Source organism: Geospiza fortis, unplaced genomic scaffold (genome assembly GCF_000277835.1).
Source record: "Geospiza fortis unplaced genomic scaffold, GeoFor_1.0 scaffold112, whole genome shotgun sequence".
NCBI lineage: Eukaryota > Metazoa > Chordata > Aves > Passeriformes > Thraupidae > Geospiza > Geospiza fortis.
In genome coordinates, this window is record NW_005054298.1 from 5,593,367 (window position 1) to 5,609,968 (window position 16,602).

General features: G+C 37.9%; 1 protein-coding gene across 1 annotated transcript in view; it reads left to right on the forward strand.

Annotated features, from left to right (window-relative positions):
• Positions 1–16,602, forward strand: part of NCKAP5 (NCK associated protein 5) — a 378,197-nt gene that overhangs the window by 258,220 nt on the left and 103,375 nt on the right. Inside the window, exon 8 of the mRNA XM_031056009.1 lies at positions 5,020–5,169. Within this exon, the coding sequence (XP_030911869.1) occupies positions 5,020–5,169 (150 nt within the window). The remainder of the gene's footprint in view (positions 1–5,019; positions 5,170–16,602) is intronic.

A 16,602-nucleotide genomic window follows, 5' to 3' on the forward strand; every position in this document is an offset into this window, starting at 1 on the left:
CCAGACACATAGCAGCTACTGTGAGAATAAAGAGCTGTACCCCAGCCAAAAGCAGTGCAAACACAAACAATTCTGTGTGTGGATTGGAAATTGCAGTTTGGGCTTGGAGGGAGATCTGCCTTGGTTGAAGAAAGAGGGTTAGAAGTGTAGTGTACTCAGATCACCACAGTCGGTCACTAAAATCTAAGATAACTGCTCAATAAATATCTTATTTACAAGGTTCTGTGGAAGCTCTGGGCACACCACAGGAAGCCCCAAAGTGTTTTGAGGTGTTATCAGCATAGTTTGGGTTCCACACAGACTGGATTCTTGGATGCCTGTTACCACTGCCCCTCTATAAGAACAATTAATAGCTACATTGTGAATATTTTTGATTTTTTTTTCCTCAGTTAAGTGGTTATGAGCAATCATAAGCACTATTTAATTATATATCCTACATATATTTTATTCTTGGTCGATTAATGTGTGATTAAAGTGTGGTTTTGGAAAATTGCAGGCATGACTCTCAGAAAAAATTGAATTTGCTACCATTGTAAAGCCTTTGTCTCTAATAAATTTCAGAGTTGAAGAGTTAAAAGGAATTCAGAAAAGAAGATCCCACTCAGGCATCACAATCTGACACCCAAAATTGAAATAGAAATCTTTTGTATCTGAGGGATCCTTACTGAATTGCATCTGAAAAAATTCACTTCTCCGAAGGACCTGTGCTTAGCACATGAAAATGATCTTTAGCTTCTACAAGCAAAGATGTCATTTCTAATTATTACTTATCACTTTCCAGACAAGCAATTCATGTCATCCAACACTCACTGGGAAAATCAGCATTTCAAAGATGTTGATCTTTTTAAATTCTTGTTTGGTTCAATCAGATTTTGTCACATGTGCTTGTGAAAGAGTTCTTGTTTATAATAAGTGCTTTAGATCCCAGATCCAGTTATATCAGTATTAGATTATGCTATCTTGTATTAGTATAGCCACTTGTCCTGTGCCTAATCATAGTTTTCACCATAAAAAAAACAAATCCTAGAATAATCTTTGCCAGCTACTTTTTTTTTTCTTTGTGTCTTCTGACGTTTACTCTTCTTGGTTTGAAATTTTGTAGCTGCAAATTGAAATATTTTTAAGTGAGCTCTCTTTTTTTCCTCTCCTTTTTTCATGTGTGTAGTGTTATTCCTGGAAAGCATCTTAGAAAGAAGGGCTGATGGTACTACCAATAAAACTTCTAAAGTAACATAATTTCTGAAATAATAGTTAAGAAATAGCTGGCTAAGTATCCCTTCAACACTTCTCTCTTCCTTGGAAAGGTGACAGTTCTCAGAGGAAAGACATCCCAATGACTAATTGTTAGGGTTAGCAGCCTTTTGCCTTTCTTGGGATGAAGAAAGAGGTAATTTCTGAAACAGGCAGTTTGTTCTCTTATCTTCTGAAAGCTTCTCTATGATCTTTTCTATCACTGTAGTTACTCCCTGTTTATCAACAGTGAAAACACTTTCTTGTTCAATATTCTGAAAGGTAGATGGAAGAGAGGAGAGAGAAAATTGGCTTTACATTCCACAGTTTCCAGTAAATTATCATTTGCGATTTCAGGTGGATTTCCTGCTGTCTTAATTTATTGTTCTTACTTTATTTATTAGTGGGAAGAGGGAATATTATACTGCTCTTTCCTAGTTCAGCTAACTGAAACCCAGCTTTCTGATAAGTCTCAGTCAGGCCACTGCATTGTCCAGCTTCACAGATCAGTGTCTTTAGTGATTGATATCTTTCCATTGCTCCTGGGGAGCTTGCCATTCCTGGGCTGCAGGGACTGTTTCCATCCCATCCCTTGTTTTCTATGGGCCATGGGGCCCGTGGTGTTTTATCAAAGGGTTCATCATCACTGGACTGCTTATTTGATTTATGGACCAAATGGAATACTTAGGAATACTGGTCAGGGCACGATGTATTTATGATTTGCAAAATGCTGTTTGTTTCAGAAGAGCAATGACAGTTTAAACCAGCCTGAAAAGGTTACACCATGTGGGACTCCATTGTAAGTTTCTCATTAATTTCTGTAGGAAAGGGTCTACAGCGAGCAGCATAATCCTAGTTTCAGTAAGATTTGAATTTTTAATATTTTTATTTTCTCTTTGTTGACACAGAGCATTAGAGAAGTAGATGAGCCTTTACTGCAGAATTCTCATCAGGCTGCTGTGTTTGCATCCTCTCATGGTACAAGCATATATCTTAAACTCATTGGTCTGAGGAGACCCAGAGTGGAGTTATTGCTTTTTCTTCCTCTTTTTTTTTTTTTCAAAGCTGTTTTACTTCCAGAACACCATTTCCAACTGTTACCTTTTCCCAGAAATTAAACTCCACCGATCAGCAGGACAGCACTTACTCTGCCTTTGCTGGGCTTTGCACCTGGGGAGGATTTTGTTACTCAGTTTGAACACAGCCTGCCTGTGACTGTGCAATATGTGAGGCATGAGCAGAGACTGCTCAGGAGTGGCAGAAGATGCTCTTTATTTGAGATAATACAAGAAGTGTAGGACTTCAGGGAAAAAAGGAGTAAGCTGCTTTACCCCATTGTTTGCTGCCTTCAGCATGCTCACTCAGAGCCCTCTGTAGGATTTGTCCAACATCCCCCAGGAGATGCACATTTCCTCTGGCAGGTCTCTGCCCCTTCCCTCATCCCCCAGCACTCAGCTGCCTTTGAGATTAACAGATTTTGCACACTCAAGAGGTTTCTGTCATTCCAAAAGCCTTTGTCACTTTAGGGATTTGACTTTTAGCACAAAGGGTGCTTTCCAAATCCCTGCTTGCTTTCTGGAGTGTGGATTTTCCACTCTGCCCTCACTGGACATCACCCAGGTGGAACTGGTGAATGTGATGTGGCAGTCTCCTCAGCACATGGCATGTCTAAGCACAGTTTCTAAGATTAGAAGTTTTTCCTCTGTTCTGCACCTTTTCCATGGCTGAAATGCTGAAACTCATTTATTATTGCTCAGAAGTAAGTACTTTTGGTACTATGTGAGCTGTACTTCAACACTCAGGCAGGGGTAACAGCAGTGTCATGAGGTATTCAAGTGCACATCAGTGTGAAATAGGATGTGTGTTCTGATTATGCCACTAATGTGCAAAGTTCATCTAATTTTGTAATTAGAAGATGAACAGGTTACTTTTTTCTGTGGCTGGAATTTACTCTGTGAGAAGCTGCATTACTCCACTTTCTGTAATGAAATGCCATAACCTGTGCTTTCTTCTACTTGTCCTTTGAAATTGCTGCCCTGAGTTTGTGCAGGAAAGGTGACCCTGTGCATATGTTTATGTTTTCTTACTATTGTTAACCACATCCAATTCATGTCACATCCCCTCCTAAAAATAATAGTTTGTATTTGACTTGCATCAGAGATATACCTTTGTCATTTCTTTCCCCTGAGTTCATTGAAGTGTTTTATCTCAATGCACTCCTTGGGGCAACTTGAAGCAAAAGTGGTTTAATGGCTCTTTTACAGATACTTGATTGTTGCATCAGTGGGTAGCAAGAACAAAAAAAAACAAAGCCCAAGTATTATATTTATGATTCCTTTGTGATCAGGGGAGCAGTAATGTTGGAAACCTGATGGAATGGCTCTTTGACATCTGTGTTTTGGGGCTCAGAATGAGATATGTGCTTCATGGTTTGTGTAAGGGTGTTTGTTAATTAAGCCCATATCATATAAAACTAATTCTTGATTAAAGTTTTAACATAGTAAAAGTCAATTTCTAAGCTAGTTAATATTTTAAAAAGACATTGTTGTGAATGTGATCTAGACTGCTGATTTTTTAATTCAGCTACCTATATGAGGTTTAGTTAGGATAATGCCTTGGTGTTAACTCTCAAAGAGTTGTATTTGCACATTATTCAAGCAGGATCAGTTCTTCATGAAAGTGCACACTTTTATGCTTAGACAGAGTGCATGTTGTATAGTAGTTATGGGGAAAGCATCTCAATTCTGGGGTAACTCAAAGATCATGAATGTCTGAGCTTTTGTATGTAATTATCAAAAAGGCACACAAAGACTAGATGCTCATTGAAGGAATTCTCTAGATTTGTTCTGACACCCAGTATTTAATGTTGATTTACCTTGCATTTTCCATTCTCAAGCTGCTCATGAGTTGTCAGACTGCATCTGCTCGTGCAGGTAGAGAAGGTGGTTTGCAAGGTAGAGCCAGTCCCTCCTATGTTGTGCTCTGCTGATGGATGGGTCACTCTCAACATCTGTGGAGTTCTCTTTTTTCCCTTATGCTTGCATTGTCATTCTGGGCAATGTTTTACATTGCTTGTAGTCTTGGTGTTTTGTTTCTCTGTCTCACTCTCTCTGTGGACAGAGAGCTAGGACAGATAATTATTGGAGTTAGTAGGATTCACTGTTCAATCCTATGATTTCTAGAGAGCTCTGGTAAAACTCAGCAGCCTCTCAGCAGGTGCAGCTGGTAACAGCTCAGGCTGACTGACTGGAAATAGACTGGGGCACTTCTGAAAGTTTTGTTGTCAGTCTCATTCTCTCCGCTTATATGTTAGAGCAGATCTTAGATCAGTATTCATCTGGTAGCAGCTTGATTCTCAGCCCATTATTTAATAATTCAAATATTAGCTCTAGATGAAGAAAGGGGAAAGACATTACACGTGAACATATGTTAGCTTTCCCTCAATAAACTGCTTTATCTTTCAGTGGCAAAAAGCTGCCACTGAAAGCTGGTATGTTCAGTGTTCATTGCAACTTTTAAAGAAGAAAATAGAAGTTATTAAAGAAATGACAAGTTCTGAGTTTTAAAAATCTGAAGTGGAAGTAGCAGTTAAGTTGTGCATACACTTGCAGAATTGGCATAGCATGTGTCACAGAGCCCTCATGACTCCACTTATTTAGCGCTTTAATCATGTCACTAGCAACTTCCTCTGTCTTTTCTTCATTCATATACAAGGGAGGATTGGAGATATTTGCATAGTTAACTTCATTTGCACCTGTGAGTAATGACATTTTAAAAAAATCTTTGCAGGAAAAGCTGTCAGAAGACAGTAGGAGATGTAAAGAAGGCATGGAAAAAATTCGCACACAGGCAGATGAAGATTCAAGAAGTGAAAGCAGCAGCACTGAGGAGGAAAAGGAAAAAACAAAATTGCTCTTGGAGCGTTTGAAAGCTCTGGAGGTAAGAAGCACAAGAGTTTCACACATAAAAGACCACCCTTCCCCCTGCCTCATCCATTTATTGGCACTGAATCACCCTGTGGTATTAATCTGATCTTTCACAGTTCACCTGATTTCATGTTATGGGGTATTTTTTTCACAATTCATTTACCAAGGGTGAACAAGAAGCTTAGAACCACTAAAAGGATCCCTCTCTAATGCTGAGCATCACATATCTTTAAAAGGAATTTAGTACATTATTTTAATTCCTTTGAGACCATTTAATAAGAAAAATTGCTTTTACTCGTTTTGTTTCAATTATTAATATTGCAAGACTAATATAGGTGGTTTAACAACTGTCATAAAACTAGTTTTGCTCCAGTGTAGTTTATTGCTCAATTTTTAATTGCTGGACTGCTTGCTTGGGAGAGCTCAGGCCTTTTTACTGCCAGGCTGTGGAAAATCTATTTCCTTGTAGACCTCATGGAGAACTGCACACTCTACATTTTGAGTGCATTTCTGGAAAATTAGGATCTGCAAAATAGTGCATCTTGTGGTGCTTCTAGCTTCTAACTAGAGGAGAAGTTTCAAAGTTTTCTAAGGCAACCATGGACGAGGTGCAGGTAAAACTTTGACCACAATATACATGAACTTATTTTGTGCTCCTTGATAGAAGCATGAGCTTCAATTTCTATGAAAAAATAAGACTGCATATTTAAATCTAATTTTTTTAGCTACTAAAAAGTGCATTTTTCACCTTTCTAGTGTTTCCTCCCTTCTCTTCTACTCAAGCATTTATGTAGCATTTCAGGTATGGGTAGATGAATGCCTTAGAATGATCTGAGTGACATTTTGCCTGTGTAAGGTGTTGGTAGACAATAGATTTATCACTGGCCCTATACATTTTTGTTTAAGTGTGAAAGCCCTTTTACATGATAAGTTTTGGGTTGAGTTGTACTCTGATAGATTAAGACTCTGGGTTTTTGTTCTTGAGGACTTTGTTAAAAGTAAAATATGAACAGTCACAACCAGCCCTGTTTGCATCTAAATACAGGATCAAGGTGTAGGCAGTTTCTTTAATTTTACTTTAAAGGCTTAGACTGTTTGTAAAATAAACACATGTAATATTAAATAACTCTAATTTCGCCCTGGGGATAAAAAACACATGCTACTAAATGTTTAAGACAGTAAAACTCTAAAAAAAGTGTACAGTTTGATAGTCTTGCTTTATCTGCTGATGGAGAATGACTGTAGGTTCCTTGTGGTCTTTTATTTCTGAAACATGCATGATTTCTGTTTGCTTTGCCTCATCCTTAACCAGTCTGCATGACATTTGCAGTTCTTTATGTCCTCAGTTGGTAGGGAGGTGTTCAGTAATGTCACAGCCCTTATCAGCTGTGGCAGATTGCCCAGAGAGAGAATGCAGCACTAAGGACAGGCAGGACCTGGTTCAGGAAGGGCAGTGGAGACCTCTCCTCACTGGTGTCAGTGCTGTGCAGTGCCTTGCTCAAAACCACATGTTAGAGAATGCCAGTACTCCAGGGATTCATCTACACATGGAGTGTAAGGAGCTATCAAAGGAGACAGATGAGCTCCAGGGCCAACATTAATTGTGATCCAATATAATCAAAACAAGTGTTGTTAACTGTGTGTTGTTTAACATTATGTATTTTTGCTGTCTTTTTCTCTTGAAGAATATAAATTGTAGTGTCAAAGACTGTAGGGTTTATTAATTAAGAGACTTTTTTAAAAGTTGTATGCAATTAGCTGTTCTAATTCTTTACTATTTTCAGACTAATTATTCTAAATATTTTATTAGTCTATCTAGAAAGGAACAAAACATTACTGTTTGTCAGTTTTTTGTGCTCTGGGTGTCAGGATCTTTAATCTTACTTTACATTGTTGGATGTTACTGAATTAATGAAATCAGAAGGGCTAATAAAGTGCTTACTAGAATTGGTTCTCCATCTGTCCTCTCGAGTCTGAGCACTGCCTATAAACAGAAGCTGTTACAAGTAATAGTCAGAGTGTGTGACCTAATCCATTAATGCCTATTAGTATAATTTCATTAATATCATCACTGGTAAGAAAAGTTTTGATGTCTCTTCCTATTAGTTTGTTTGTTCCTCAACTGTAGCACATAACAAGCTGGTCTGGTGGGGCATTGTTGAATTATTTCATCCTCTTCCTCCTCAGCTGCGTCCACTGGCCTGTTGCTTGGCACATATAATATAATTTACATTTATAAACATGTATATAAATGTATTTGACAGTTCACATCTAAGGAAAAGTGAAGTCTTTATTCTATAGAAGTTTACATCCAGCAGGTATTTTTTGTTCTGGTTAATACCTTCTCTTGGCTGCTCACACAAAAAGTTGGGTAAATCTGAGCTAATTTTCCAATGAATGAAGTACCAAAAGAGAAAGGCTCTCTACCAGTTCAGGGATAAATGGTAGCTTCTTCAGATACTTGTACAATATAACAGATTATTTAGTTTCTTTTGTTTGGAATGTCTGTATGGGAAAATAATTCCTGTTCCATACATACAGCAAATTGTTTCTGCCCTTCCTGGGCTACTGACATTGTAGATGTGAGGTACATGGTGGTTTCCTTCAGGAGTTTCTCTGCATGGGAAAAAACCTGTAGTCATCCTGGTCACTGGATCTGCAGCAGGAAATCTAAGAATAAGGAAAGGGGCAAGGCTTCATTTTCACAGGAAACTTTCTTTCAATAGCTTCCATATCATGGCAGTTGTGTTTAAAATGTCTTCTCTTTTTTTGCTGTCAATTGTATTGCCAAATAATTTTCAGTAATACCTTTTATGTTTTATTAACTGCTGTTTATCCTAGAAATTTTCTCACTGAACAGTACAAATCAGTATAATAAATTATCTTTGTAGCCAGCCCGAGTGAAAGCTATCATATACTTTGATAAGAGATATCTACACATATTCTCCCATTGCTCCTTTTGCCTATAATTTTTTTCGCATCCTTTATCATTTACAGCAAATTCTATTTCCACTTTACTGACTGATAAATACCATAAGTTTCTAATCAAATGGAACAGATGACAAATAAAAAATGGTTCACACCATCTTGTGTCCCATTTTACATAGTTGAAATTAATTGTGATTTCCTGGATATCAAAATTCCTTTATGCCTTCAGCATTTTTAGTTGGCTGCTCTTGAAATGCCATTTAATTTACTTCAGTAGTTATGATCAAATGCCTTCTAGCTCTTACAAAGAAAAAAACTCATTCTCTGATATCTTCTCTGTGTATCTGGAGTGCTGCAAAAAATGAAATATTAATGAAATATGGTTAATAACATATGAACTACGTGGTGGAATTTCCTTTTTTAAATTCTGCTTTCATCACCAGAAGAGTTGCATTTTTTTTAATTGTAGCCAGAAATATACAAAAAGTATAATTTATTCTGGACGTGCATCAGCCCCCATACAGCAGTTCCAGATTTTTTCACCATTTTCAATTACAGTAAAACAAATAATATTATATTTCCAAAGTCACATAGATACAAGTTAGAGATTTTTCACAAAGCCTTAATTTGCTCTCCTGGGTATGTTAGTAGTTATATGGATTTTCATTTCAAGATTGTCTACTATTTCTTTTTTCCAGCAAGAACAATTTACACATTTACAGTCCACAGAGGGAAGCTTTAAGAATATTCTGTATTAGACAAACAGTGTCTGTAAAAGCCTTAAGAGTGTCCCAAAGCTTTGTTATCCAATATGGAGCCATGGGTTCTCTGCCCCAATTTAGCCTCAAATGACTGAAATACAAGCAGCAAGCACCTGCATAATTGCAAGTGATTTAAACTGATCTACAGCATTAATGTCAGTCTTAATCTAAACGTGTCTGTAAAAGCTATAGTTACTTTGATTTCAAAAATTTAATCAGTGATAAATACTGTGTCAGCTTTGAAGGCTTATTAAAGTCTGTCATTTGCACAGACATTTATGCAGGGAGGGTAATTCAGTATGAATTAGCTGTGTCTGACTCTCTGAAATGTTCCAGCTCTTTTAAATGTCCTTCTCTGCGACTGCAGTAGTGCAGCTTGCTTAGAAAGTATTTGCTTTTGGCTGCTCATGAAGTGACTGGGACAGAGCACAGCTAACACCTTGTTAAAACCACAGTATTTGCATTCAAAATTAAATAAACATGGGCAACAAAGAGGAGGTTCCCCTGGTTTGCTAAGTGTCTGCTTTCCCATCTGCAATGGGCACGAGTTCTTTTGGCCTCAAAAATACTGATTGAGGGCTGCTCCTAACCTTGCATTTTTCAGCAAACCACTGGGGTAGCATTGGATTGTAACCTTGGAGTTACTGAATGAAAAGCCTAATTCATGTGTGAAAATCTCATTGCTTGCGGGTGAGTGAGACTCAATGAAGGTTTCAGTAAACCAAGCTGCAGTGGAAGCAGTATCTGCTGGGGTAGAATCATCAAACCACTCCAATTTTAATTAAAGAATTTTGCCCTCTTACCCTTTGCAGTTCATCACAGAAAGATGTGTTTTGTTTTAATAAATTGAGCTTTGGGAGAAAACTCACTCAGGATAATAAGCTAAGTGTTCAAATATATTAGAGGAGTCATTTCCCTTTTATCATCACCATTAAACAAATGAGGAAGTATGTCAAGTATTTCCGATATTATGTTTTTACTACTCTGCAGAGGAAGAAAGACATGATAGCAATGAACTATGAACTATAAAATAGAAATATGAGAGGGGTACATAGTTCCTCTTGGTGGATGGAGAAGATAACTTTGCATGGGATGCTGCTGGTTTTTATTTTGCTCATTATTTTCTCTATTTATATTTGAATTATTTTCCATGTACTGCACGGTAAAATGGTAAGAAAACTAATAATTATTTTCATTTCCATGGAAAGAAACACACCATATGCAGAGGCGAAGAGCATGAGTTTCTGAAAATATCTGTGAGGAAAGACTACTTGTTTATTGAAAGTCAGCTGATTCACTGGAGTAGAGGAAATGTGAATCACTTGACTTAGATGCATAGAAAAATCATGAAACTTTGAAATATTTTGTAGCAACATTCTAAAAATTTTGTAGCAGCCAGTCTTGTTCCAGCCAATGTGTTTATTCTGATTCATCCAGAAGCCTCTTCTTAGCCCAATGCCTTGGCCATCCACACAACTAGATCCATTATGCTGATTTCTCACTGAAGACCAACCTACTTGATTCTAATTATTGGATGATTTTACTTTTAGATCTTTTCAGTAGGAGACTTTTATAATTTGTTTTCTGAACTGTGCCTAGGAACTCTTTTGTTTTTTTATAGCGAGGGATCAGACAATGAGGCAGGGAAAGTCTTATTTCCCACCTTACACAGTGGTGAATCAGCACAGAATTGCATCACTGGTTTCAAAACCAGCTCAGTTTATTCCAGCTCTTTCCAGATAACAGTATTGGCAAACTGTTTCAACTTTCCAATAAACGAGTAAATTTTAAATTAAAACTGAATGAGTACCATCAAGCTGAATGTTTTCTATAACTTGTTGATGCTTGAGCTCATCTGCTGTAGGTCCTCAGTAGCTCAGCTGGTCTTTGGGAAGCAAATCTCATGGCTGCTACCTGTTTCTCCTTGCCTTTGTGCCCTGGGCTGCTTTCCTCCTGCTGTCTGTCCCCCCTGCTCTGGCTGAAGTCCTCAAAATCTCATCCTTCCCAGCTATTTGTTCCCCTCCTGCCAGTTCACTGTGGCTTTTCCAGCCATCCCACAGGAGTGTGAGGCTCCATAGCTGGCACAGAGTTATCTGTTGGGATGTTACTGGAAATAATATCCTCATATGGATGAGGATTAATAGAAACCTCTCCTGGGCAGACAGTTGAACTCAGTTAGAATGTGGTGAGTATTTAAGAAAAGAGGATGTATTTCCTGCAGACATGTAAAATATTTATCTTTCTATTTTTCTCTCTCCTTTTATTTTTTTTCCCTAAGCCAGTTGAAATTCATGGCAATTTCTCTTTTGGCATAGAAAAATCAAGATGATCTAGTAGGGATATGAATTTACAACAGGGGTGTTGAAAATATCTCAGCCCACTGGATGTTAGAAGAGCTGTTCAGATTTACTCTGTCATTGCTGTAACCATTTCCTGCCATCATCAGAGACAGATTTCTGATCCACTGTTCACCAAACAGCTCCATCTCCTGAAATGGGAGAGTGCCTGGATAAAAAGTACTGTACATTAAGTCATTGTCTCCATGGTCCAAGAAAAGGCCATGCTTATCTGCATTTTTCTCACTATTCAGTTCAACAAAAGCTTAAAATACTTTCTAAAATCAACTGTGGTGCCTTCTGAGAATTTTAGTCTGAGTTACAAACAGTATTGCTTTCTTTTCTGATTGAGTCTAAGGGAAAATAAAAAATATGGAATTGCATCTCCTATGACCAACCATGGCAGTGGTTCAGAAGTTGAATGTTTTGGGTCACAACATGCAGAAAACATGTTGAAAAGGTAAGAGCTTCCAGATCAGCTCTGTGACATACCCATAAAGCAGTAATATATTGAAATAAGCTAATTCAACCAAGTGCTCAACAGAGTATGCTTCAACTCTCATGCCTGTTCTGCTGTCTTAGACCAGCATTTAATTGTTCTAAGCTTGTCATCATGTCATACCCCATGAACTACCTGTGAATTTTGCGGCGTATCAGGATTTTTCTCCTTTAGCCTGCTCATGCAGTAAACAGGTTTTAATGAAAGTTGCTTCCCAGCTTCAGTGCTCATCACACACATCAGTGTATCCCAGCGAGGTACAAGGCACGTAGGAAAGGAGTGAGTAACTTGTGCTGTTCCTGATTTCCTCCTTCTCAAGGCAGAATGATATAAAATGCTCTTTTCCATAACAGTGGATCCATCTTGCAGGGGAGAGAAAATGCAATATATGCGTATGTCTTATATGCAATTTTTTTACTTCACATTAATATTTTAGTCAGGGTGCTGTTTAGCATATCCTTTAGTTCACCTACAGTGGTGATTATTTTTCCTAAGTTTTGGTGCATGCAGTTGTAAAAATTATAGGTATCCTGTAGAATCCTCAAGACAATATATTGAAATCTGGAAATTTTACTGAAACAAATGAGATCATAGATAAGCATATAATGTTCAATTAACCACAGCCAAATGAAATTACATTTATTTTCTGTAAAAAGCAGGTAATAAATTAATTGTTTTCTGGGATTTTCCGAGTTCCAGTCCAATGGCACTTTTCTTACAGCTGTGTGCCACACACAAAGCTCTGTGGTACTTAGCTGGCTGACATAACAGCAGTCTTTAAATAGTTCAGAGTATTGAGTGTGGCCACAAGAATAATGATTTGGTGCCAGAAGGTCTGAGGAATAGGTGTAGTCAGTGAAGAAAAGGTAAGTCACAGAAGTCAAGGAAAATCATCTCGGTTTTATTAAACCTGTCAGATTTTCTCTATTGTAATGAATGTTAACTGTATTCTGCACACAGTCCTTGTTAAGTTGCAGTGAAGGAATCTGCTATTTCTGTCTGCCTTTTATAATCTAATGATAGTTTTTCAGTATCCTTCTTTCCAAGTGTGGTGCCTTCTTGCAGATAATCAGCATTTACTGTAACTCACCTTTTTCAGCAATCAGGCGTGTGCTACAATTGAGAATCCGCTCTCCTCGTGGAATGGAATGAGATTTTCCAGCACTGTGCTATAGATCTAGGTGGCTGTGTTTATCTCCACACATCCATCATTTCAGAGAGTGAGACTCAGTAATTTTTTTAAATAGTTTCTCTCAGCTGTGCACTCTGGGCCTGGCTCTCCACAAGCCCTTTCTGTGAGCCTGCTCATTACTGACAGTGGCACTTGTTTCAGAGGAAAGCTTCTATGTGACAGAGATTTTTAGAATCACGCCCTATATTTTTAATTTACATACTAATGCATGCAATTTGGCTGACAGCAATGACAGTTCTACAGTTCATAAACTAAATAAATAGTTGCAGTTCATTTCAAGCTAACATTATTTTAAAAATCCCAGTATATTGTGGATGTTCTCCACTGGCTGCACAGGAAATCCCAATTCATTTACCTAAGCTGTCTGAGCTGAATCTCTTACAACTCTTTACTTACAACATAGTAAAATAATTTACCTTTTAATTTCTCCTTACTATCCTTGAAAATGCTTAAACAGTATTGACGTCTCATGGTGATGCACTTTTTCTTAATTTGATAGTGATTTCTTTTTTGTTCATCTTGTAGAAATAAAGCATTGGAGATTATAGAAGGGATTCTGGGCTGGTATATTTACACTCATACACTGGAATTGGGGGCACTGTGCTGAATTCTAGCCTGTAAGGGTTGGCTTCTGTGTTGGGAAATGCTTAACTACACATGTGAAATATATATGATTAACATATTCTTGAAATTCAATATTCACTGGCTTTATTATGCAGCTAATTTGATAGTCCACAGCAGAAAATACCCAAACGATTATTTTTAAGTCTGCTTAATCTGTCATGGTGACAAGCACAGATTTTAAGATTAGTTATAAATACATAGAGAGGATAGATAAATCAAATGTGGAGTAGTCTGACGTTGGTCCATTATGCGTGAAACTGATTTTTGCTGATGGTTCTGTAGATACCTGATTATCACTAGGTGTTAAATTTCAGTATATAGTCAAAAAAGCTACACATGGATGCATTATAGCCTCATGTGCATGGATGTGGACAGCCACATGCACATTTTAGTGTACAGTTGTCTGTTTCAGAAGCTGTTAAATGTCAAGGAGAGTTTTGTTTATTCATAAGGACAGTCCAATTTTTCCTGTTTGTTTTTGGTTTTTATTATATATTTTCACATATTGCCCACCCCTCCCAGTTAAGTTGCCTTTCCCCATATGGGGTCAGATCCTCCCTTTTTTTTCACTTTAGGCTGAGCACCATTCCTCTGCTTCCCACATGGCAAAACCAGGCCTGTGCCCCTGCTCTGCCCTTCAGGAATGTGCAGTTCTCACCTTCCCACACAGAAGGGAAGGTGATCTTCCCTCCCTGACCCCTGGGCCCATGTTTGCTGTGCAGGTGGAGATGTGGTCACCGTGCCTGGCAGGGCTCCCCAGCTCCATCTGGGATCTACAGGCACATAATGCCATCTAGAGGGCACAGCTTCTTCCCTTCCCACTGGAATACCTGGGATCCCTGCTGGCCTTCTTCCATCACCTGTGGTGACACTGCTCTTCATCTTTGTGATTCATGGGTGTTCTATTCCTCTTCTGGGTATTTGTACTCAGACATGGCCAAGAATTGGAAATTATTTAGATGTGCTCAGTTGGTGATTACAGTGGTTTCCCTTTAATAAGCCTCCAGGTTTCTTTCTTTTCTTCAGTCAAATGATCTGTTCCTCCAGAAAAACCCTTCTGATTTTGTGTTCTGGATCTTGACATTTAAGTTCTTCAGGAAAAAGTTATTTTAAATAGAGGAAGAAAGTAAGACCTGAATTTTTCATTCAGCCTTTTATTAAACTCTAGGAAATACTTACACATTGGCTACTTTGCTAGACAAAATCCTGTGTGAAGTTATTGCAGCAACAGTTTCAGATCATCTGAGAAATGGATGTGGGGGTCATGCATTATGTGAGGCTGCTGTGTGTTAAACAGGAGTTAAAGTATTTTCTTCTATTGCATCTCTCCTGTTGCAAGACTTGGTTAACATTTCACAGTTAATGGTAATCTGGAAATGAGTGGAGTCTTCTCAGCATTGAGGTCATGGGGCTGAAACAGCTGAAGTTTCTCCTTAATTGCCTCCAATAGCTCCTCCTTTTTCATCTTTTGAACCTTACAGAGTTTGCTCATTCAGACCTTAGATGTGTCAGAGAAAAGTCTCTTGCACCCTCCTTGGTAATTTCCTCCAGTCCTATTTGATGTCATTGTACTTCAGCTGCTGTTACCAATAATGACCGTTATAATATTCTTTTTATTAAATAACAATGAGTGTGCTTTCTGTAACTTAAGTCTGATCTGTAGCTCATAAAAAGGATTTTGTAACACATTGTAGTGTCTCCCCAGTGCTTGCAGAGATTACTGTTACGCACGTTCATGCATAAATTTGATTCAATTAAGGTAGGAGGTGTGAAACAGAGAAAAAGGCTCTGTTGCAAGTTTTATAAACGGCATCTTCTTTTTATATAATGCCCTGCCATGCAAAGTAGTTCAGGTAGCAGAAGCAGTGTAATTGCATGGAACAGCTTTCATTTGAGCTAATTAACTCTTCCTGAGACCCAGAGTATTGGCCCCAGTAGAACAATGCAGGAGCAGCCTGAGCCAGCTTTAGCAGATCTCTGCAGTGTTGACATAACTTCACTTATAGGGAAATAGTCTTCCTCTTGGCTCCTCTTGCTGTGGCACAATATAGGTTTTTTCCATTCCAGTGATGGTTGTCTTTTTACTCTTTTTCTCAAATATTTTGCCCTTTGCATTGATCCCAGGGTAACTATTCAAAATTTTACCCATTTGGATGAGTAAAAATAAGTATTCTTAGCTCATTGTAAAAAAGAAATTTGCTAGTATTAGGCAAAAGCTGTATTTTTCACAAAGACATTGAATAGAAATAAGAGATGAGAATTGCTTCTCTTTTTTGAGCAAGTGATTTGCCTCGCTGGTGACATCTGCCAGGCAGGAATATTTCCCAATTGCAGGCCAATCTGACAGAGCAGTAATGTGATCAGTTCTAGGTATATCTGACATTGCATAGTATTTCATACATTGATTTATTTTTGTTCTTTTCTCTGCATTTTCCCTTTAGGCCAATTGATTAATCACTGATCCTACTCTTGAACAGGAGCTTGGAATAAGATAACAGCAACATTTCCTCATCTTTGATACTAATGTTATTTTATTTGGCTATCAAATTTAGACAAGTGAAGGTGGGTGCAGTTCCAGTGGCTGCACTTGAGCTGTGTTTAATTATGTGTGATGTGAATTTGGCTCATTCTGCAGATCAGGGCTGCTGCTGCTTCTGCTGTGCATTTCACACCTGAGCTTCTTACTGGGACACTCCTGAACCCCATCACGTTTGACCTGAAGTGTGTGCCATATGAGACTGCCATTTTCAGCCAAACCTTGTATTTTTAAGGACTTTTGGTTTGCCACATCCTCTAAAAGTTGTGATCTAAGGCATTTCTTGGACCTCCTAGAATGTATTTTGTCAACAAATGCAAGTACAAAGAACAAAATCTGAGACAAATTTTATATGCTGAATAGCAAAGTGAAGTTAATAATTGAGAAAGAGTTTAATATAACATGGTGGCACTTAATAATATATAATTACAATGGAATTTGATTCCATGTAGCTGGCTTGAATGTATATATTTCTGTACAGGTTTTTATTTTCTGTTTTCATAATGTACAAAGCTATAAAAATATCCAAGTAGAAAATCTGCTCTGGCACATCTCTCTTGTGTGCAGGAA